General features: G+C 46.7%; 1 protein-coding gene across 1 annotated transcript; it reads right to left on the bottom strand.

Moving 5' to 3' along the window:
* Positions 1-60: 60 nt before the first annotated feature.
* NCF1 (neutrophil cytosolic factor 1) lies at positions 61-24,688 on the bottom strand. The gene is made up of 11 exons (XM_090025788.1): positions 21,285-24,688; positions 19,411-19,491; positions 17,377-17,452; positions 12,673-12,838; positions 12,236-12,291; positions 11,282-11,404; positions 9,210-9,317; positions 5,634-5,751; positions 4,369-4,476; positions 1,938-2,080; positions 61-821 (listed from the first exon to the last, which is right to left on the bottom strand). The coding sequence occupies exons 1-11, from the start codon at positions 21,354-21,356 to the stop codon at positions 703-705; spliced, it is 1,170 nt and encodes a 389-aa protein (XP_089881914.1). The 5' UTR covers positions 21,357-24,688; the 3' UTR covers positions 61-702.
* Positions 24,689-24,908: the final 220 nt, after the last annotated feature.

Raw genomic sequence — 24,908 nt, 5'->3', positions numbered from 1 at the left:
TTTTTCAACATAGCTTTTGTGGCTGAAGCAAGCAGGCCAGAATGAAGCAGCTCTTTTCACTTGTTCATTTGTTTGTTTTTTTGACGAGAGACGTGATACAGAACATGGAAAAGGCGTTTTCAAAACCATTGACCCATTTCCCTAGAATACACCACACAAACATTTCTTTCTAAATGAAACGCACCAACATATTTGCTACAATAACGGGGGAACCACCAAAGAAGCTGTGTATATTACAAAGCAGATCAAACAATACAAACTCAAGGTTCAAAGCACAAAGGAGCAAATAAGAAAGGGATACATCAATTAGGAATTTAATTAAGGAGGCATTAGTTAAGCAGTAGCGTGCCGAGCATCTGCCACTACCATAACAAGGACAGGAGTCACAGTTACTCAATCCCTGTCTTTGTAACAAACTGCATGTCACTGTGTAGAACAAGCAAGGACTGAGTGCAGTCCCCAGTAGCTCTTTGGTATAAGTGACAGCAGCCTGGTCCATCAGTTTAGAACAGCTCAGACCCTAACTTGACAGGGTGTTCTGCATTGCAGCTCTGCCTTGCACCTCCTAAAAACTCAGTGAGGCATGAGGCTGTTTCAGAGGAGTCGAGATTACACACAAGAACTGTCCAGTCTGGAGACAGTGTCCATGACACATGAAACCAAGCAGAGATGAAGCGTCAGAGTTTTTTTGGCCCCATGGGATCAGTTGATCTTGCTCTTTGTGCTCTCGGTACAGCGATTCAGAATGAGAGCTTTGCTGGGTCGGGGTGGGATGGCAGGCTGAGCCTTGGACTTGCTTTCTGTGGGTTCTGTGTTCTCGACTGCAAATAAAAAGACAGGGGCATGAACACCCGTGTTAGATGTACCTGTGCACTAAGGCTGGGGCTTTGAAAGGAGGCAAAACATCCTACTCCCACTGAATTTTGATCCCAACCCCTTTTTGATCCTATGCCACCAAAGTCAATGGTGCACAATCAGGCCTTAAAGTGCTTTCATGTAAATAGCACATTGGGGATGAAACCATATGGGATTTTGTAGGTTCTTGCCACACAGAATCATAGAAAATGAGGGTGGGAAGACACCTCAGAAGGTCATCTAGTCCAACCCCCTGCCCCAAGCAGGACCATCCCCAACTAGATCATCCCAGCCAAGGCTTTGTCTAGCCAGGTCCTGAAAACCTCCAAGGATGGAGCTTCCACCACCTCTCTGGGTAACCCGTTGCAGGGCTTTACTACCCTCCTAGTGAGAAAGTTCTTCCTAATATCTAACCTAAACTTCCCTTGCTGCAACTTCCTTGTTCTGTCATCTGCCATCACTGAATACAGTCTAGATCCATCCTCCTTGAAACAACCCCTGAGGTAGCTGAAAATTGCTATTAAATCCCCCCTCATTCGTCTCTTCATAGATTGTAGGATTGGAAGGGACCTATTAGATCATCGAGTCCAACCCCCTGCCCTGGGCAGGAAAGAGTACTGGGATCAAATGACCCCAGCTAGGTGGTTTGTCTCTTCTCCACATGACTCCTCTTAAAACTGTTCCCTCCCACTTTTTAAATAGTCAGATATTTTTCTGTATTTTTCTGTGTGCTTTTATACACAGGCAGATATGGAGAAAGCCCAACCCTAATGCCCTACCAAAATAAAACTATGCATGCTTTCCCCACTGGGGGAGAGGATGGGAAAGCAAACAGCATATGACAGATGGGCAGCCACGTTGCTTAAGGTGCCAATGAAAGGTCTTCAGCACCCAGTGACGAGTACTTTGTATGAACCTTCCCTGAACTGAATAGGCTGCTCCAGGTGATGGAAGCCTAGAGACTGCAGAGATATCTGCCAACCCAAGGTTTAAAGAGGTCCCTGAGAGTTTCCTACAGCAGAACACTCATTGCTACCTGCTGTATGGGGCCTCGGCCATCAGTCTAGTGCACTGAAACTTACTGATGGCGCTGGTCTTGTTCAGGAGATTGTCCTTCAGATTCCGCCGGCTCTGCATGTATATCTTGCTGTTCCGCCTGTAGGTCTCCTGGCTGATTTGCTTCCGGCTCTGGTTGTGGATGCTCTTGGCATTTCGGATAGTCGATCTGCACAGAGAAAAAAAGATGATGTCAGCTCTCACCATTGTACACATAACTGCCTCCATCTCCCTACTCCAAGCTCCTCAACACAGGACATTTCTCTTCTTGACAGGCTGGCAGAGCTGTGGACAGAGCATCCCCATCTGGTCAGCCGATGTCTGTTCCATATTATCTCTGGCAAAAGGGCAGTGAATCAATGCCTGCTACTGTGGGCAGCTTTCTGCAAGGGGTTGTGCAAAATTTGACAGGCAGTGTCCAACTGCTACAACAATGCTTTGAAAAGGAACGAGTAATTGTGAAGGATGGGGAAGAAAGACTGTATATATAGCAACACTGAGCTCATCCCCAGATCTCCAAACACATTGCCAAAGAAGGCAAGTATCAGAGATCTTTTACCTCTTCACCTGTCAAAATAAAAGGACTTGCCCATGATTTCACATAGCATCTTGCACGTGGAAGGAGAGTGGCAGAGCCATATCCCCTGACTTTAAGGCCTGTGTCCCACCCAGTGGATGACACTGCTCCCATGTACATGTCTTTATGGTATATGCTGCGATTCCAAAGGACGCTATTCTTGAATTACTACAGGAATCCATTTGTGCATGTACATATGCACGCACACGTACAGAAATGTATGCCAGAACCTTGCATCCACATACATGCACGTAAATACTTATCCCTTTGACATCAGTGGCAAAACTCCCTTTGACCTCAGTATTACCTGGACCTAGCTCCGAAAGAGATTAGACTACATGACTGTGAACTGTTTTGAGCATATAGCTGCCCAAGTCAGACCCATCTTACTGAAGAAATGAGAAATGAAAACAAAACTTATGTGAGAAATGAAAAAAGCACAAAGACAGTGCCAGGTTCACAGCTGGAAGAAGATGGCATGCTGCCATTGCACTTTCCTCTGGGATCTGGACTGGGACCAACTCACTTCTTCCTCAAAGTATCCAACAGCTGCAAGCAGATGGGTCCAGCTGTCCGTCACTGTTTTTTCTGCACCCTTCTCACCGGGGTATGAGACGATCCATACTCCAGAATTATGCCGCTCTCAAATGTTCAACACACCTCACATCCACAAAAGTACACGTCCCAGTTTTACAGCTGCTCTAACAGGAACAGCTTTCTTCCCAAGAGAAGGTTACATACCCCATGCGGCCTGATTTGTGTGACTAATTCCAGTGAATCTAGGTGACTTATCCAAACTGAAGACAAACTCAAGGCTTTAGACCAGGCTTGTCCAACATACGGCCCGCAGGCTGCCATGCGGCCCTCCAAGCTGTTTTCTGAGGCCCAAGGTGCTGTGACAGGAAACGAAAGTAAACACCGTACTTTCGTTTCTGGGGGGGGGGGAGGGGGGGTGATGCAATACCACTTCCTGTGAGGTCTTTGAATCTGGCTTGCTGGCCCACTGGGTGATAAAAAGTTAATGATCCAGCCTCACACTCAGAAAGGTTGGACACCCCTGCTTCAGACTAAGGTTTCTCTCACTAGCAGTACCTCCCCAGCTTCTTTGTTTAATGACAAAAATGCCACAGTCACTGGTGCTGTAGAAATAGCACAGTTACAAACCCCATGTTTACTGCCCTTGAGGTATCAAGAGCCAGATCTTCAGTGGGTATAAATCAAATGGGGCTGCATGGAAAACGGTGGCACTAGAAAACTGCATGGAAAACTCATTTATGCCAATGGAGAACTGATCTGCAATCTGGCAGGGCTGGATTCAAGAGATTACAGAGGTATTTCGCAGCAAAGAAAAGATGCACTTAAACTATGCCCTTCCCACAAGTTGTCACTGCATCAGCATTAATGAGATATTATTGCTTTTTATCTTTTTAATCAAAAATAAAATCCTTTCCATTAGCTCAAATCCTCCCATCAGATTAGGCTGTTTGGCAGCTCTTATTAGTCAAATCTCTCTTTGCGCTTCAAAGATTCAATGAAAGCTGTTTTAAAAAAAATCCTACTTTAAAATGAAACAGGATTAGCCCAGAAAAGAAATTTGGCAAGAGCGCTCATAGATATAAATCTGAATAGAGAGAGAGCTGGAGTGAAGGCCATCTGGGCACGTGTTGAGAAAGGCTCCATATCTTCCTCTCCCCACAGTGCTGACAGAGGTCAAGACTGCACAGGCACCTTGCAGACACACTGCCCACCTCTCACTGTCCTTCCAAGAAAAAGTCCCCTTTCCCCTTGCTCACAATTCCTCATTTCTAGGCTGGAAACCACTGCCTGGTTTCATTCTGTCATGCTCAACCAAGGTAATATGAACCTGCCTCCCATCCTACCTTCGAGGGGGGACACCTTTGTTCCTCATCTGGTTCTTTGCAGGGTTGTTTTCTTCTCCAGACTTCTGCAGATACATGGAGGGGTAATAGCCAGTGGTTGCATCCTTCCTGGGGTACAAAACAACCTTGTTCACCATGACAGCTCCTTTGCCATGGCAAAAGTGCATCCATACCCTTTCCCCACCTTCAACAGTGCAGCAGTTCTGGGTGAATTATTTTTGACATGCTTGGTGGCACAAAGGGTGGCAGCCATCAACACAGCAACCTGCCTCTCTTCCTCATTGTCTCTCACAACGTCCCTACAGATGCTTTAATAACAAAGTGTTTTGATTCTGGAGAATGCATGGGTGATAGCAGTAGAGCGAGGGAGGATTCACATCATTTAGGGCCTAGTGGAACAGGCTGCCTAGGGAAGTTGCAGACTCTCCATCACTGGAAGTGTTCAAAAAGAGGTTGAACAGTTACTGGTCAGGGATGATCTAGGTGTAGCTATACCTATATTCTATTATGGGTGTTTCCCATGCTTCTGGGGTTTGCTGGTTGCCCCTTCTCCCCCTTTCTGCTACATGCATCAGGGTGTTTTTAAGCCTCTCTCAGAGCCACTGGGTGTTGGCTAAAGCCAAGGCTGGGGACTTTGACTTCAGCAGTGCTCCTGCTAACAGCAAAGCTGGAAGTTCCTGGCTAGAGGGTCTTGCCCCTCTGCTCAGGGTCCAACCAATTGTCATATTTGGGGTCAGGAAGGAATTTTACCCCATGGTCAGATTGGTATGGACTGTGAGGAGTTTTTGCCTTCCTTCATAGCGGGGGCCATGGCCCTCTATCTGGAATCTTTTGAGCATTTCTTGACAACATTTCACAGAAGCGGGACATTGGCTGCCGCAGTTCCCCTGCTTTACCTGTGGAAGGTTAGGGTGTTAGGTCTGTCCTGTGTCAGAGTTAATGGTAGTTTTATGTAGAGTCTAGATTATGGTTTGTATGGGATGGTTTGGATAAAGATGATCCTGGCTCAGGCAGGGAGTTGACCTGAATGACCTCTGGAGGTCCCTTCCAGCCTTACTTCTCTATGATTCTATGGGCGTTTTTACACATGCTTCAGGAGTGTGGAGGGAAGGAAGGATGCTTTAATTAGAGCAGGCCTGAGAGCCCAGAGCATCTTGTGTATCAGCGTCCCCAGGTTTCAAAATGGCACTGGGGGTGCTTTATCTAAAGCTTGTCGAACAAGCTTCACTCATCCTTGATGCCTTCAACCTGACTGTGACCCTTACCTGACAACCCACCAGCCATCAAGTAGCTTATGGATGACTTCAATAGTGTCTCCCTCCTTCAGAGACATCTCATCCTCCTCAGTCGCTGTGTAGCTTTTTCTGACAATGTAGAGTTCACCTGCACATAAGAAAATAGAACTAAGGAAGCCTCAAAAAGGCGTATGGAGTGCTAGCATAGCACCAAGACCTCCAGAGAGGACCTCTCCAGCGATCGAAAGTAGGACTTTGGGGTAACTGAGGCAGAGAAAGAAAACACGGTAGTAGACTGGGTAGTATCCTAACAAGGGAGGAAGAAATGAAAGTGGGATTCTACGGCATATACAAAACTCCGTGAACTTCCTCAGACCCTAGCACATCAGGTAGTTTCCCATGTAAATTAACTTACCCTCCTTGAGTAATGCACACAGGTCGGAATTAAATAAAAAGTTCCACCACATGAAATCCTGGAAAGCACTATATCCTTTCCTAATAACAATGCCTCAGGCCCAGATGGCTACCCAAGTGATTTCTATAAACTATACTTGAAATAAATTGCCACCATCTTTAACAAGTGCTATAATCACATACTGAAATCCAAAGAACAACCCCAAAACTTCTAAGTCATCACCCTTTGTCATAAAGAAGGCAGAGATAAAAAGAATGTGAAAATTACAGGCCCATAATGCTTTTCAATGTAGATTTAAAAAAAAACCTAAAAAAAAAACTTTAGCCAGCGAATTAAATGCTGTTATTGGTGTGCTGGCCAAAATGGATTGGCATCAAGGCCAAATTGGATTTTATCCCTGGCAGATTTGTATTGGATGACGTCAGAAGAATCATAAAAATAATACAACAAAGAAGGAACACTGAAGTCCAACAGCTAATTGTTTCATTAAATGTAGAAAAGGTATTTGACAGGATTGAATGGCCTTTTTTATTTGAGACTGAGAGTAAAATGGGATTTACTGGGAATTTTGCTATTTGGCGTGCTGCTATTTACAAAGAACCTGAATCGCAGATTCTAATCAACATTAATCTCACTGAGCCTTTACAGCCAGAGAGAGGTACCAGACAGGACTGTCCTTGCTGTCTACTGTTGTTTAATATAGACTTTGAACCACTAGCGCAAAGCATCAGAGAAAACAAAGATATCAAGGGAGTTATTTTGGGAGGAGGAAAGCATAAGGTTGCATTTTTGCAAATGGGGTGTGTGCGCGCAAGCAGATCAATACCTAAAGTTGTAGGAACTACTGCAGCCTATGGCAAGCTCTCAGAATAGAAAATGAACTATTATAAATCCTCTGCATTGGTTTCTGCTAAAATGGATAGTGATTAGAGATCTCTAGAGAGTATAATCCCATTTAAAGTGGAACACACTGAAATAAAATACCTTGGAACTAAAATTACAGAAGATCCCAAGTGGTTAGACTAAACAAACTTTTTACATCTCATTGAACAGGTTCAGAAAGAACTACATTCTTGGTAAAACCTTCTAAGAAGCTGGATAAGCAGCACTGATCCCGTGAAGAGGATGGTCCTGCCAAAATGTTACATATGATGTCAACCTTGCCCAAAAGGTTGCCAGTAATATTTTGTAAATGGCTGCAAAAAATTCGTGAAAACTGTGTGTGGCAAAATAAAAAAGCCCAGAATCAATGGGAAACTAATGGTAGAGAACAGAAAAGAAGGGAGACTCAGTGCTGCTCATTTTAAAAAGCACCACTGAGCAGTCACACTTAGAACCACAGAAATGTAGTGTAATCCACCACAAAACACTCCATGGGCTGATATGGAAAGTAATGTACTTTTGCATTACCCTACCTAAGTTCAGTGGCCCCAGATCTATGGTACAGGTACCACCAGTCCTACACAGACAACCTGTCAGCGATACACATTAACAGATTTATTATAATTACTTTATACGACAAAAGTTTGCTGGTGGTACTTAAGGTTGTATCATTTTAAATTGGTGGTGCGCAATCTGTCAGAGTTTGGGAACTGCTGCCCTAGATGATGTGGAAATGGATAATGCCTACACCCCCATTATTATTCCTAGGCTTTAGATTTTTAATTTAGCAGTCATTGCAGGAACAGAATAAGAGCAACGGACAATAAGGTACCTGGCACAATTATTTTGCAATAAAAGTATTTCTTTTGATGCAATAAATGTAATATTGGATAATCCATGCAATAAATTCCAGAATATGCAGGTAAGAAGGTTTTCAACACAATCTAATAGGAAAAAACCTATTTTACTTGTTCTCCAGCTGTGATTAAAAGGACACTTTGATTTTTCCTCAGCTAAGGCTATTTTAACCAAAAGTTCTGCAGCAGTTGAACCCTATAACAGCAAATCTCCAGCCACATATGTTAAAAACTGGGAGTGTCTTAGGTACGTAACTGCGGAATTGGAGAGCAAAATCATGGACAAACACCCACACTCTGCCCCCTTGTCTCTGGCAACAAGACAGACTTTGGTCAAATTACTGCATTGATCGTATCTTACTCCATCTAGATTTAAAATATCCAAATGATATTTCTAGTTTGCTGGAAGGGTCACACGCAAAAAAGTACTACCATACATACGTGGTGGAACTACCCTTATGTACAGGGTTTCTGGATATCTTCCAGAAAATAAAACATTAATGTAGTAACTGGATTGTGGTTCCCCCACCCTTCAACCAATTTTTTCCTTCTTGGGATATCTGCCAAGCTTCCAGCTATGGATTACTACAAATCTCTGTGCGTCCACCTCATCTCAGCAGCTGTCAATGTGATTGCTAGAATCTTGGAAACAGGAATCCCCATCAAGTCAGGGAGAATACCATACATATTCACCATAAAGAATCTTCCCACTACACTAAAAGTTAAGTATGAGGATTTTTATGCCACCCAGTTTCCACGCTTTGACTATCTGAAAGAAAAGCATCATAATTAATTTGCAACATGGAGACAGAAGTCTGTTAAAAAATGAAAAGGCAACAGGAACAAAACCTGATGGACAGTGACTTTGTGGGAAGTCACTGGAACATTTATGTAGAGGACTACAAGTTATATCCCAAATGTGTTTTTGTTCTACTGTTCTTTATCTGGTTATGTTTTTATATGGTTCTGGATTTGTGTTCAGAAAAAATAAAAGAAAACAATATTTAAAAAAAATAATTGGGGTGCATTTATGTAGCAGAATTTCCTCTGGGCCTGACTTTTAGCTGAAAGTTTTAGAAATGCTAGCCAATGCAGCCAGGCCAGATGCAGGTAATAAAAGTATCATGAGTCAACCAGGCTGGCTGTTTATTAGCTCCTTAATCCTGCGGTCAGAATAAAGAACAAGAAGCCACTCTGCTGGAAATACGCCCACAATCATGAGTCACTGTGAGACGCGACTTAAGAGCCTTTGTGGCTACAAATGCCAAGAGTCTATAAAAGAGCAAAGCAACTTGCAACGCAATCTGACCTTTCTGCACCTTCCGACTCCAGGGCAGGATGTAAAAAGATTCTACCTGCGTTATTCCAACACCCTGCTCAGAAGTACTAAGGAGACGTCCACAAGGGATTAACAATCCGACTATGTGGCTAGTTGGCATGATATATTCTTACCTGCATAGTTGGGCTCTTGCTCTTCAGACTCATCAGGACCATCCACGGGCTCCAGGTAGGCAGCTGGGACCCAACCCCGTTTATTCTTTAGCTGACAGAACCACCAGCCTGTAACGCACACAACAGCGCATTGCCACTCAATCCAGATGCAGAGTGTCCATGCAGAGCTTCTACAATGAGGACTATTCCCAAATAACTCATCGGGAAGAGCTACACTGGTACATTTCCAAGTGTGGACAAAACCTCCATTCTGTTTTTACCACCTCTGCGTCAGAAGATACAAGTGAGGTGGAGCTGCTGGGCATTTTTTATACCAGTGAATATATAAAGCAAGGGCTGTCATCTGACAATACAGGGCTCTGTTCTATGGCATTAGAGTCCTAACACTACATTTAATGCCCTTGAAAACTACTTGTGATTGTATTTCCCTTTGTGATTATTAGGCAACTGCTACGTATAAACTGCCCTTCCTCCTAGCGGTTCCTGACCGCCAAATCTGAATGCAGCAACCAGCTTGGGCTTCACTGAAAGGCAGCCACCTCCGGGAGGAAATAAAGATGCATTTATGTCTGAGTGTCTTTTAGTGGCAGGCAAACCAGAGGACAGAAAAAAAGAGGAAGTACGTATATTCATTGAGCCCCCACATTTTATATATGGTTCCTGTCACCGTTCATGAGCAGAGCATGTCTAGAATGCTATTAATAGTCTATCAAACCTTGAATAGGACTCAACAAAAACTGGCCCATGAATTTTCTAATGGCTTGTAGGACAAGTCATGAAGGTGCGTCTGAAAGAGGCAATACGGTGCAAGGGAGTACGCTCCAGGTGTACTAAACAGCCCCATGGCTACCCATAAATCATGCACAGTGAGCCAATGGTTGTGGATGGGAAGCCATTGGTGTTTGCCCCCATATCTTCTTGGATAACATGATTTAGGAATAGGGGTTTGGGTGTCAACCCGCATGAAAACAAAATGTGGGAAGTTGTTGTCACGCGCCAAGCATGAGGATCATATACTTCATGCTATTTTTTTCTCCTGTGACAGCAACCCCCTCCCTATGACTCATGCAAGGAACTCCATGGATTTTCTCAGGCTGTCTTACTGGTCGAAATCTACTATCATGCGGAAACATGTGGTGTCTTCCCATCCCCACCACCCTAAAAGGGCTGCCTTTTCCAAGGGCTCTGCTCTTTCAGACCTGGTTGGCTGGCTCTCTCAAATCATTCCCTGTCATCAAGCTTGCTCTCCCATGAGCCTCAGTCATGGGCTGCGACCTGACAGCACTGTATGCTATGCACAAAATAAGCACAGCGCTGCCCACAAGACCCACCAGAGGAAGCCGATAACACATTGCAAGTTCAGAACATTGCACAAACAATATTCTGCAACCTCGCCCTCACGAAGGAGGATGGTGATGTTATCTTCTATTTAGACACACTGGATGGTGATGGCCCCTCCCTGAGGGCTGTGGGCGCATGGCTATAGTTACAGCAGAGTAAACACGAGCGTGGGAGACATCCTAGCAGCGACGGAGTCCAACCCACCAGCTGTGGTTCTAACAGCTCAAAGGCACGAGAAAGGTGCCTCATCCCTGCTCTGGCTCAGTGCTGGAGCAGGGATGAACTGGGCCTATGAAAAACTGTCCAAGGCCACCAAACAAGTAAGTGGCTAGGCCAGGAATGCAACCCCGGTACGTTTAGATCTCGACCCTACTCAAGCTGCCTCTGCTAAAAGAATTTGATAGAACTAGAGGCTGACCCCTCCCCAAAAGGTCTCTGTGACTTGAAGACCATGTCTCAACTGCAAACTGAGCTTGTTGTCAGTGCTGTGCAGATGTGGCTGCACCACTGTTGGTCTGTGAGTTAGGACGGGTAGACCCATGCACCATGTTTGAGAGCAGTGCTGCCAGGCGCAGCAAGTTGGCAGCCTAAATGTGGCCAAACTCCCTTGAGCCTTAAAGCCAAGCACAGGTCCTGGTCTTTCCCTTTGCCATGGGCTGAAACAATAACCCAGGCCTGGTAAACTCAGCACAATGCAACTGAAGTGCCTTTACAGAGCCAGAAGCTTTTACCACTTTCACTCTTCTCCACAATATCCACCAAATCCCCCGCTTTGATAGCCATCTCAGATTTGGAGTTCTTCTCGTAGTCACTGATTGCACGGTATGTCTGCAGGATGATGGGACCAGTGATATCTGCAGGAGAGAAGGAGGAGAATTTGACGAGTTCCTTTAGCTACTTCCCATCCAGCAGTGCAGCAGCCCAGCTCTACCCAACTCAGTGGGAAGTGCCAAAGCCACTCAATCTCTAGTAGGTGAGGCCAGCTCTAGTGTTTTTGTGAAGTTTGAGGAACTTTGAGAATGAAAAAAAAAAGGGCAGCAGGAATTTTAATAACATTATCAAGACAGCCACAGTGACCGGCAGCTCTTAGGAACCCTGCATTCTTCATATTCATAGCACAGCATCCAGCAGCTAACTCTGGGATTTAATATAGTGGACAGACCACCAGTAACCCAGGCAGTGCTTGCCCATCAGAGGCTGCCAGCATTCAGGCACAAGCTGCCACCCACATGGTGCTGCCCTGAGCAATCTGGTCCTGCCACATGGTTGTGCACAGGCATTCTAGTTCTCCGGGGAGAGGAAATGCACTGTGAGCTGCTGGAGCAATGAAACAGCAGACAAAGTGCACCTGTGTAATAAGCAGGGGCTTGCAGATCCACCAGCTGCTGGGCGGACAGGTGCTGAGTGCAGAAGGGAGACGCAGCCTGACCACGAAACTAGACCATGAAACTTTTGTGGTTGCAGAAATCCATTTGGCCATGACCCCAGTCCTGGCCCCACTGCACTGAGGGGCAAGTCACCGAACCACATTCCAGGATGGGTTCCCCAGCACTGCCCAAGACACACTCCTACTCTGGAGGGGATTCTGTGGGCATGTTCCTTGGGTATTACTGGGACCCCATGCTTGCTGCGACTTAGACACCGAGCTGCTTGTCAGCCTTGCAGCAATCACAGCGCTCTCTTACCTGTTAAGTTTTGCTTGGAGTCCTTTGGCAACAAAAACGTCTCAGGTTTCTTGATCCTAAATAAATGACAACAAAGCCCACGTAAGGGCACTGGAGTGACTGCCGGTTTCCTTTCCATTCCTGTCAGTGAGAGCTGTCCCCTTCCTCCATATAAATGGCGAAGTGACATTTGCAACAAGGAACATTTTAATAATGGTGTTTCTGAGTGGATGAAATGCTGTATTTAAATCTTTTGGTGTGTGACAGTTTGAGCTCAGAGCTCTGACAAGAACAGCCAGTATAACTGGAGCTCTTCTGTGTTTCAGTTTTGCTGTCTTTAAAACGGGGATCATAATAACACAATAAGAGAAAGGCAAAAGCAAGCCTCCAGAAAGATGTGTAGAAAGGGGTGTATGGCAAGAGGCAAAGCGACTGTCAGTGGAAGAGATTATACTCACAGACTGTCTGTAGGTGGGTTCAAGTCATCAGGCCTGACTTTGAAGAAGGTCAGCACGTGCGGGCATCTGGAAATCTTGCGCGGCAGATTCACCAAGGTGTAGCAGTATTCAGTAAGTGTGCCTTGCCTGTTCTGCGTGGATTTGTGGCCATCAAACCACTTTGGTGCTAGAAAGGAGATGAAAGGAGCAAACTCAGATGTATTTTTTTAAAGCTGGCTGTGCCTTCAGTCTACAGCTGCAGCGAGATACCTCATATCAGTGGCGTAACTAGGGTGGTCACCAAAACACAAGCCCTGGGTGCCCACTTAGCAGGGGCACAGGAATGGGAGCCATTGCTGCTGCTGGCCAGGTGCAAAATCTGGTTGTTACAACCTCTGCCTCATGTCCTCCTCACACAGAGCTGGAAAGCACCACACATTGTTCAGAGCTTTAGTTACTGTCCATTCCAATTGCCCTTTGACAACTGAAGCGGTAACAGCATTTAGGAGCGTCCCAAAGCCGCCTCCTCAGACACTACAGGCAACATTTTCCACGGCAGCAGTTATTGCTGACTGCAGAAAATTGGCACGTAGAGAAAGCCTCACTAGCACCTGAGAAAAATGTGTCCTCTCTATTCATTTTCAGAGAGCCATTGTAAAAAAGGCACTGATTTTAAAGCAGCTCTGAAGCCACAGCATGAAGTTCCCCAGTTTGCAAACACCTGGGACAATTGCTCATGCTGCACCAAGACAGGAACTCTGCATTGAAACTGAGAGAGAGAAAGGACTCACTCAGAAGAAGTCTGTTGTGGAGGGCAGTACAGATCACAGCAAAAAGGCCCATTATTAATCTCAAAAAGGCGGAGAACATCCCCACAAGATTAAGCCTGACATCTTCCTGTGGGTTATCGAGTCAGAAAAAGACTGTCAGCTGCAGAGGCAATGCTCTTGTCCTATGGTCCAAGGAAGCTTGATCGGTCGGTTCCAAAGCCAGGGAATGGCCATATGGTTTTAACAGCCAGGGTGATGCTAATCCAGACTTGGTGATGGGAGAAGGGCCCAAGCCTGCTGACCAAGATACCTGAACCTCTGACATTTCATAATCCAAATAATACTTCCTCAAAACCAAGGGGTGATCAGGCCTGGAGGAACAAAGCTGATAACTCATCTGGGCTTGTTGCTAAACTTCCTGGTATTTTAAATACTGGTTGCAGATAAGAGTTAAGAAGAAGTGCTGTTGGGCTCATGCACAAGTGCCGATTCTTTCGAACTGCAGCAGGGTTGCCAGCAAAGCAGAGCAATGCACAGTTACTACAGGCTAGGAGGAAATGCATCTGCCTCATATCCCAGTGTGTTTGCATAGGAAAATGAACCGACCAGCTCATTCTCCTTACCACCTAGAAGGACACCAATGCAGCCATAAGCGATGATCTCATACAATCACCAAACTAATTTATTAGCCAGCAGGGGACTTTCAGTTCCTCAGATTTCTAAACTACTCTGCTCTCGCTTGGGCTCATTGTGTGCATTTAGGGAAATTAATGTTATAAATACGTGGTGAGTTACGAGCTGCCCAGGTGGCAGGGTCTCAGAATCGTAACGTACGGTGGATACGTGCAGCTTGGCTGCTTAACAATGAATCTGACTGGCGTGGGCCTCTCAGAGGCCCCTGGCTCTGTGATATCTATTTGTTGAACCTCATAGGACCGGGGTGTTGTTCCTGTAGGAGGAAACCAAGACAATTCCCCTCTGACTTCTATGGTCATCAGATAGAAGGATTATATTAACCCCTGCCAGGAACTCTAGTTCCTCCTCCTCCCTGGAGGTTATATTGGCCAAAAAGCTCTGCTCCTGCTTAGATGTCTACTTGGGCAGAATCGCTCAGTTCCCCTCTGCTCCCATAGCTCTGAGCTGTAATCAATGCACAAATCAACCTATAACTATCCCTGTGCAGAAAACACTCATCAGATTTTAAGCTCTGCAGACCAGGACTCATTTCCTTCATGTCTTGTACAATACAAAACACACTGTCAGAGCCTCTTATGAAACACAGGAGATATACAAAATGAAGCAGACTTTCACCAATTGGTTTGCTGGGTTGCTGTAACTTCAGGACATTGAACCCTGAAGTAGCAATGCTGCAGAACAGTGTAGTAACTCCTTTGCTGTTTATAGCCAAGCCTGGTTTCCTGCCAGTTGCTCTGCAAATATACAGGTAACAAAACAGTGGGGGAGTGGCAGCAGGGGTAAGCAGATGTAGCTTCCCAACTCCCTCTCAGCCATCACTATCCTTCAGTGTGCAAGCAAGACATTTCTGTGCTCATATAACTTGGGAAGGTGCACATGGGTTTCATTTGGAAGTTCAATGAGTCTCATGCTTCACCGGTGCTCTTCAGTCACAACCAGCGCTCTTCATTGTACAGCAGCCCTTACAATTTTTCAGACTCGGACATTCCCTCTTCAGCACAACCCTAACAACAGCTTCACAGTAGAGCCAAGTATCTCTGTGCATCAGGAGCAGCTACAGAGATGGACACTGGTCCACTTCACTCTCCCTATGTTTCATGATTAACTCAGCTCTCACCAGAAGCAAGCATCAGTTTACCCTACCATCTGCTCTTCTGCATTTAATGATGAAATCCTTCACAAGCAAGGAAGGAAAAACAATGACAAACGCACATAACCCACAGCCCAGAAACACATAAAAACAAATGCAACTACACCCACCAACTCTGTTGCGCAAGATAGGATGCTAGGAAATGAAATGAAACTGCTAGAATGTGCAAACCCATGCAAAATTAACATGCCACAGGAAAGTACAGAGGAGCCCAGAGGGGCATTCTCCAGTCAACTCTAATGTCCATGTCAGCACTGTTAGCTGTTGGCTTGTAATTGCTCAAGGGCCACTTGAATCAATGCCAGAGAAGATGCCTGGTACCTTGGTCTAGCTTTCTAACAAGGCAGTGGGAAAACTCCCATTGATTTGAATGGAAGCAGCATGGTATTCGAATTGCTGCTCTGCTTGAACACCGGTCATTCCAGGCATTCACCATCTCCAAAGTGCTAATGAACTAGCCTCCACAATCACAGACAGACAATAATGACACGCAAAAAGAGGGAAACCAGCCAAGGTTGGTGACAGAACCCTGATCTTTTGCTTCCCCACACTGTGCCTCGGCTGCAAGGCACAGGGATGAACAGACAAGCTCTTTGCCTGCCAAGGTTTATCTCAGCAGCACCTGCGTGCTTTTTACAGCAGTTGTTTGCATCATCGCTAGGTTGCAAGGGCAAGAGCTGCCTAGGGCTGCACTTGGGTGTGTGTCAATGCTCTCTCTGCAGCGTAAGATGCAGGCATTTCCCTATAAGCATGGTGCTCTGCCTACCCCTGCCAGAGCTGGGCCTACAGGCCATGGTGGTTTCCAACCTGACAGTTTGGGAAGCGTCCAACACAAATGCAGTTAATTGCATTTATTTGTTTTAACTAAAGCGTCTCAATTTACCCCCAAGTACCCACTGCTGCCACAAAATTGACACGAGAAGAGATAGTGCACATGCCAATGCTTATGGAGCTGTAACTATGAGGAAATACAGAATAAATATGAGAGCTTCTAGACCTACCAACCTAGACCCCCCATGGGCATTTATACACATACTCAGGTGGGGGGGCGGGCACTTTAATTAGAGTGGCTCCAAGAGCTGCTCTAATTAAAGCAATAGTCACCAACCAGCGGATCTTGATCCACCGGTAGATCTCGGAGCCTCTTTTGGTAGATCTCGGAACGTCTTGGAGTTGATCGGAGGCTGGGGTGGGGGGCTGAGTGCTTGCATGCCCGAGTGCCCATAGACTGACCTGCTAGGGAGGGAAGGGGCGGCTGTTAGATTGAGGCCCCAGCAGTGAACGACAGTACCACAGATGCAGGAGCAGGGGTAAGTTGAGTGGGGCCCCGGCCTGGTGGGACTTACCTGCTGGGATGGCGCACCCCCAAATAATTTTTTTATCCATCTGTTCCCCCTCACCACTTCCATCCCCACAGACTTACCTGCTGGGCGGCAAGGGGGGGGCGGGGAAAGAGGTGGCGCTGCATGGTAGATCTTGGGTTACTTTTAAATGCCAAAGGTGATCTCTTACTTAAAAAGGTTGGAGACCACTAAATTAAAGCAACCAGAACGTACTGTGCATCAGCATCCCTGTGTTTAAAAATGGCAGTGAGAGCACTTTAACTAAAGTTTGTTCGTTAAACACCCCTGCCGCCATTTTTAAGTGTGGAAACACTGATACATGAGATGCTGGAGTCTGCTGGAGCACAATAATTACCACACTCCAGCCGACTGGATTAAGTCAAGCCTGCTTCGATGCACTCTAATTACAGTGCATTGAAGCAGCCTTGCTGCTCGTGTATAGGCGCTCCGTGAGCCCAAGGGTGTAAGCACATGCTGGTACGTACCTAGCTTTAGGTACTCCACCAGTTTGTCACACACCTAAAGAAGTCACTACTTAAGCTCATGCACTTATGCTTTTGAGTTTACACCACTGAAGACCAGGGGGATCTGCGCATACACAGCCATGCTCCACACTGTTTCCCTGGCAAAAGCCAAATCAGGGTGTATGCCAACAAGGAATAAGAACAGCTACCATCACAGCTCTAAAAACCCTGCAGAACTGCTGCCACCCTTTGGTATTCCAGCTTCCTGACCTGCTGGAGACACAGGCTGCTCTGCTGCTTACCTGGTAAGTGAGGGATGATCCTGTTCTCAATGCTGATGTCCCCAGATTCAATAGGGAACATTTCCTTCAAAGCTTTCTAAAGAGAGAGACAATTCAGGGTGTTAGACATATAGTTCACTCAGAATAGCCAGAATGCAGGCATTCGGGCCCCTGCATATTTCTGCCTAGAGCTCCAGTGGAGGAAGTTGGTGGAAGAGACTCATGAATAGTTTTTTCCTGTTACCCAAGCTCAGCCTCTCCCTTTACGCCCACAAAAGGTCTGATTTGGCAGACCAATTTGATGGTTCCTAAAGAACTACCTACCTGATAGTGCTGAGGAATCAGGTGGTCACTATTCAGGGCCTGGTCCTGAGGGTGCTCAGCACCTATACAACTGGGCATCTAAAAAACGATCTGTTGGCACCATTGAAAGTTCAGCCTAAGTGACTGTGGAGCCTTAGTCTCGCTCTCCATAGTGAGACACACAGAGAACCAAAGTCCCATTGGCTTCTTGAAACACCGAGGTGCCTGAGCCCCCTTTGAAAACAGGCCTGAGACTTTCTTTATAGTGCTGCCCTTTATCACTTCTTTCTGGATTCCACTTGCAGATCAAGACAAAGAAATCATTAAAAAGCCCTGTGAGGAGCTGAGCACAATGGTGCCCTTAGGCAGGAGGAGAGGGAGAGAGAGAGAGAGAGAGAGAGAGAGATCACTGCCATCTGTTGCAGAAGGGGCACTTTTGTACATGGTTTGATAAAACCACTGGCACACTGCAGTAGTTCATGGCCGTCATGTACAGATACTGAACTAGCAAAGCCAGGTTGCCAGAAAGCCTGTGAACAAGATACTTGACTCTCAGAGCAACCCTTACCCTATGGTACTTCCATTCTGACTTAGCTTCTCCTTCACTGAAGTAAAATGTGGCTAGAAAGATAGTAGGGCTGTGCGAAATTTCGCCAGCTGTTTTGATTCAATGCTGTTTCGACTCATTTCGAGCTCAAAACAGCGAAATTGAATCGAAGTGAAGGGCTTCGAAACAGCCTCGAAACAAAAGGAGGCTAGCCGAAACATTTTGAAAGTTTTGAAACATTTCAAGTTTCGAAGCAGCCTGCAGGCAGGTGGTGGGAGACAGGGGAGAACCGGGGCTGCGCTCCCAGCGGCTCCGCAGCCCCATGTTGCTCAGCCAGGAGCACAGCCCTGGCTCTCCCCACCTCCCACTGCCAGGCTGCGGGAAGCTGATCACAGCTGGGCTCAGTTCCCTTCCCCAGCTCCCCAGTCCCAGGTGGCAGCACCCGGCTTCCCTTCCTCATCTGGCAGGCAGATTGGGGGCCTGCAGCCCCAGGAGGACTGGCACAGCAGCCCTCCTGGGGTTGCGGGCTCCCAATCTGCCTGCCAGATGAGAGAGGCTGTTTCGAGCTTCCCCATTATAGCGAATGGGCGAAACGGCGAAACAGCGTTGAAACAGCCTCACTGTTTCAACGAAGCAAAACGGAATGGCGGTTTCGAATCAAAATGAAATTTGAAATGAAATGTGGTTCTGTCGAAACCTTGAAACTCAAGTAGAAACGGCACGGTGCCATTTCGCACAGCCTAAAAAGACAACCATTTCCACAGGCTTCTCCCTGGTGAACAGCAAACCCTGGCTCAGACAATGGTTAACCAAAGGAACAAAATCATGACAGCAAAGAAGGGTTATTTAACTGGCCAATGCTGTTTTCAAGTGAGATGTCTGAACCAGTCCATCCCTCTCCCCCACTGGACAAAGAAAGATTGGCTGGTCCAGACTGGCCTCTGAAAGCTCAGAGCTTTGTCCTGTGATTTGGAAAACATATGTGCAATGCCCTCTCCCACCCCATGCCCTAGCCCTGCAGCCAAAGCTTAGGCATTCTGATACCTGTCCCAAGAGCACTGGCAGTCTGGCCTTAAATTTTCCCTTTTAAGTCCTCTCAATCCCCTTCCCACCCCCTTAAGCAGACTGTCAGCACGCATAAAAAAAAATCAGGCAGGTGCTGGAGACAGCTCAGAACCACCAAGGCAAACCAAGCCGTTACTCACATGAAATTCGTATATCTCAGTAAATTTCCGATAGACGAGTTTTTCAGTCAGATCCTGCCATTTCACCAGGAACATGTAAACCTAAAGGACAAACACACCAGAAGTCAAGCTTTGTGCTGTGTTCTGTGGGATCCCGGTTTGGACCACTGCTTCTGGCCCATGTTCCCAGGGATGCCACATACTTTCGATGGCTATAGTTTTCAGATGCTCCGAGCATTTCCCTCTGCAACCTAGTCCCAAACCCATGTCAGAAGTGACAGCCACACTTCTCGCCTCACATTTGATTCCCTAAGCATGTGCCTTACAGTATCCTAATACAATTTGGCACCAAGGGTCAGTCTTCTATAAGCAGAGAAATTCAGCAGTTACTGTGCTGGGCTCATTCCATGCCTTTCCCACATCACCAAGGTGCCAGTCTGCACTCCCCTAAACACCCCTATGCTTTCTTCACCATCACCCTTACTCAGAGGATTTTCCCCTGAATTGATCAGGGAATCTATTCCCATCCCTCTTTCACTTCTTTTCCCAAGCCCATAATTCAGCTGAGGGGCAGCTGCAGAGAGTCAATATTTATCTGAATCAGAGAAGTTACAAGTAGCAGGTATATATAGGAATTGTATCCCAAAAGGTCAAAACACCCAATTTGAGCTCCAAGAAGATTTTTTTCCCCCCAAGGCAAACCATTCAAAATGAAAATTGAAACTTCTTTTACTTCTCTTTTTGCTGAAAACCTGAAATCTCAGTCAGCCTTGAACTCCTTGCAAACAGTATTCTGATATCAGACACGCTGCATCTCCCCCAAACTGGTGCTGACTACTGTAAGCAGAGAGAGAGAGACTAACGAGGTAGAGGCAGAAAGAAAACAGCAATCCAGAAACATGTAAGAAATGAAAGGGGGAGAGGCACAAGCTTTGCATCTTCAGTACTTGCAAGTTACTAGTTTGCAGCAGAAGCATGGGCAACATTTTAAAACTAGCAGTGATCAGGAACCACCAGATTCCCTTCTGGTCTCAACCCAAGTGCAGTTGCCCCTTACAAGGCCCAGGATCTGGCTAGCAACTGAGATCTGGACACTCGCCCAAAGTCCTTGCCTGTTCAGAGCTGGTAGAGACATTTCAAGCCCCCGGCAACCTGCTGTCTCCTAAGAACTGCTATTTACTGGATCAGACCGTAGGTCTGTCTTGCCCAGTACCCTGTATCACACGATGGCAGAGTAGTCCTGATAAGGAGGATGAATGGGATACCACCAAGGTTTTTTCCACTGTTCCTCTCCCACCTGCAGCCCTCAACATTTAAGGTCTAGGAAGCTCTGATTCGGAGGCTGTCTCCCTAACTCACATGCTCAATAGCTACTGATCCCCCTTTCCTCCGAGGATCTGTCAGATCCTTTTTTTGACTCTGTCTGAACTGTCAGCTTCCACCACATTCAGCGGCAACAAGTTCCACGCTTTAATTACGCGCCATGCGGAGAACTTCTTTTTGTTAGTTTTCAACTTACTACTTACGAGTTTCATTTTATGACCCCTAGTTCTTGGATTGTGAGAATAACTTATTTCTCTTCACCATTTAGTGTTTTACAAACCCTTATCATGTCCTCCCTCAAGCATCTCTTCTAAACTGAATAGACCTAGCCCCTTTAGTCTCTCCCTGATCATCTTTGTTGCCCTCCTGCTACAGGGTCTCTCCCAGACTGATGCTTCCTGAAGTTCTCAAGCTCTTATTTAAAATTTCAGGCTGAAGTAAAGCCAAGGGCACTCGGATAGCTGCTTTTCACCTCCCGAGGAAGGCTGTCCTAACAAAACAAAATACACAGGAAAAAAAAAAAAAAACTTCTCTAGTGACCAGTCTGCAGTATGGTGCCTCTGGGTACTTACATAGTGCTGGCTGGGGAAGAACCTTTTCTCGAAGCCCAACAGCTCAATGTGTCGGATGTACGTATCCCCCATGGCCGTCGCTGGGCACCTGTCCTGAACTTGAGTCTGGGTGTTGAGATAAGCTGGGTCTCTCACTGCTTGCCCAAAGGATCTCTGCCACCTTGTCTTTCTCCGCCTGTGCTTCTTTTTATCCCCTCTGAAAAGAGGAAGTTAAAGTGCTTTGCCACCTGTGGCTTTCTTTTTTTTTTTTTTTTTTTTGCCTTGCTGCTTCCTGCTCCAAGCCCTTGGACCAGGAACCAAATCCTCTTTCCTCCTCTCTGACCCTCAAAGGCCTGCAGTTACCATAAGGAGGAGGATGGTGATGGAGGGGACCTTTGTGGTAGGAAGAAACAGGAGTCAGATCTACTCTGCAGATGCTGCTTCCTAGGAAAGGATCCAGGAAATCATCAGACGTTTCCAAAGAAAAAAAAAAAACTGAGCAGATGTTTCCAAACAGTACAGAGGGAGTCCAGAGCTGTCACTTTGCTCCATCTCCTTAGCCAGAGAAACCAGCAGGAAAGAAGCCAGGCAACAGGCTACTTAAGTATCCAGCTTCAGACATCAAGTAGCATCAGGGAAAAGCACAAAGAACATGTGGATGGACACATGGGCTCTCCGGTCCACAGTGGAAATTCCCTGCGAAGCTGCACAGTTTGGATCATTCCTAAGAGCTGAGAAAAACGGTTGGTAGGGAATCATTTATGCAGCATTTAATTTTTTTTTTTCCTGTTGGCAAACTGTTCCTGAGGAGTTTACACTTTTCTGGCGCAAGCAGCCGTTTGCTGAATAATTCTGCTGCTGGCAGACAGCAAGCGTGTGGAATGAGAAGTTCTCTTTTTGTCACCCGTGTCCCCTCTGCGGTTGTGGATGCATCTGCTCTGCACGCCAGAGGATATCCTTTAGACCCTCCCTGACCTTGCACAACACAAGCCTCTTGGGGAGGATGCACCACATCTAACATGCAGGACTGAAGCCAGCAAAGGCGGCAGGGGATCCCGATTCAGTTACTTGCAGTGCCGCTAACGTGCCCCTGAAGTCCCTTGAGCCCTGAGTTCAGGGAGAGGGATGAACTCCATATGGAAAGCTACTAAGAGGGAGCGAGTGCCCCCAGGCCTCAAACCCTTCCCACACACCCCTGCCCAGACCTGAATCTCATCCTTGGCACCCCTTACCCAGGAAGCTCAGAGCTGAGACAAAGGGCAATTCTTTGGGCTCTTTCCCTGTCAAGTAACCTCCACTCTACAGCATATCAAAGCAAGGTAACATGGGCACCTGCATTGCCCAGCTGGCAAAGGGTAGACTGTGTGCCTCACTAGGGAGTCAATACTAAGAGCACAGGGAGCACAAACACTTTCAATTAAGTCTTTCTTCCCCAGCAGTCTCTCTGCCTTTCTCCTCTTCCTCATCCTCCAACTCTCACACCCGACTGTCTCAGCTGCACACATCGCTCAGCTTTACCCCAGCTTGTTCAGAGCCCTCCCAGCCTGTTGGCTCCCCATAACTCATTTCAAACACCAGTGGTCAATCCTTTATCAGAGCCAAACACATGCCATTTTATAGTCATAGATGGACAAGCTGTACTCCCCAGCCTTTTAAGCCACTTCTCCAGCTTAGATCTTCGGGCTGAATCCACTTCTACAGAAGTGCTTTGGCTGTTCATTGTGAGCACTTTTCAGACAACAATCAAAATGCCCAGTGACTCAGTGAGTTTTCAGTGGGCATGTTGGTCACAAGGTGTGTTGCCAATCCCAGATGGGACAAACATATTGCTTACCAGCAAAGTCCCGATACAACTGTGTAGATTTCCAGGGTAAGTCTGCAAATACTTTCAGGCAGGTTTAAAGCTCACCACTTCTGCACATATCCCTGCCTGTTCCTAAGGCATCGATGGCTACAGTCAGATGGGTAGCAAATTGGCTCGATGGTCGAACCCAGAGAGTGGTGGACGGGTCATTTTCAACCAGGAGGGATGTGGGCAGGGGGGGTTCCCCAAGGCTCAGTCCTCGGGCCTGTGCTATTCAACATCTTTATCAGTGACTTGGAGGTGAGTGTGGAAAGCACGCTGTCCAAATTTGCTGATGACACAAAGATGTGGGGTGAGGTGGGCATGCTGGAGGGGAGGGACAGAATCCACCTAGATCTAGACAGGTTACAGGGGTGGGCAGATGAGGATCGGATGCAATTCAACACAGACAAGCGCACGGTGCTGCACCTGGGCAGAAGGAACCTGCAACACACCTATAGGCTGGGGAACGCCCTTCTCAACGACACAGCGGCTGAAAGGTTCATCCTGGAGTCAACAATGACTTCAAGATACATGAGCCGCCAATGTGAGGAAGTGGTCAGGAAGGCTAACCGCACCTTGTCGTGCATCCACAGATGCATCACAAGCAGGTCCAGCGACATCATCCTCCCCCTCTATGCGGCGCTGGTCAGGCCGCAGTTGGAGTACTGCATCCAGTTCTGGGCGCCGCACTTCAGGAGGGACGTGGCTAGCACTGAGAGGGTCCAGAGGAGGGTCACTCACATGGTCAGGAGGCAGTAGGGCAGGCCCTATGAAGACAGACTAAAGGGCCTGAATCTATTCAGCCTACACAAGAGAAGACTGAGAGGGGATCTGGTGGCCATCTACAACTCACCAGGGGAGACCAAAGAAAAATAGATGAGGCTCTGTTCCCCCGGGCACCACCTGGGACAACAAGGAATAACAGCCACAAATTGATTGAGAGCAGGTTCAGGCTTGATATCAGGAGGCATTACTTTATGGTCAGGCTCTGGAATGGGCTCCCAAGGGAGGTGGTGCTCTCCCCTACCTTGGGGGTCTTCAAGACAAGGCTGGATGGATATTTGGCTGGGGTGTTATGATCCCAGCACTCATTCCTGTCCAGGGCAAGAGGTCAGACTTGATGATCTGTTCAGGTCCCTTCCGACCCTAGAAACGAGGAAACTAAGTCCGTGGCCACAGCTCAGCCTAAAGAGAGTTTACCAAGTCACAAGGTGTTTTTCAAACCATTTGGCAAGGCACAACCCAGCACCCGCCAGTCAGGGGCAAGGCTCTGTCAACTTCAGTGGCTGCAGAATGAAGCCAGTTCTGTCAGCTTTTAAAAATCTCACCCTCAGATCCTATGGTGAGTTTGGATTGGACCTGGGTTATCCTTGCTGGGCATGTCTACACATGCATTAATGTGCTTTTACTAATTTGCATTAAATTCAGTACCTCCAATATGAGGTACTAAATTAATGCACTAACACACAGTACTCCAAGCACATACTTTTATAGTGACATTTTATGCACAGTAGCCTATTTTACTGTGCATTAGCATATTAACATGGCTTTTTACACACCATTTTAATGTGCAATCAAATAGATTACTGCATATTACAGCGCACATGTAGATCTGCCCTCTGAGAAGGGAGTTGCCAGAGTGCCTGTTCAGAACCTGCACTCCGTTGTCCTGTGTCATGTACAAACTGGCATGTTTTCACCAAAATCATAGGCAGAAGTGCAGCTATCCCAGCACAAATACTCTCAGAACGGAAACGTGAAGCGCAAATTCTCCTACAAAGGCTGCAAGTGGATTCAGA

Source organism: Crocodylus siamensis, chromosome 13 (genome assembly GCF_052110815.1).
Source record: "Crocodylus siamensis isolate JL-2025a chromosome 13, ASM5211081v1, whole genome shotgun sequence".
Taxonomy (NCBI): domain Eukaryota; kingdom Metazoa; phylum Chordata; order Crocodylia; family Crocodylidae; genus Crocodylus; species Crocodylus siamensis.
Note: the sequence above shows the minus strand (reverse complement) of the source record. Positions and strands in the feature narration are given on the sequence as shown.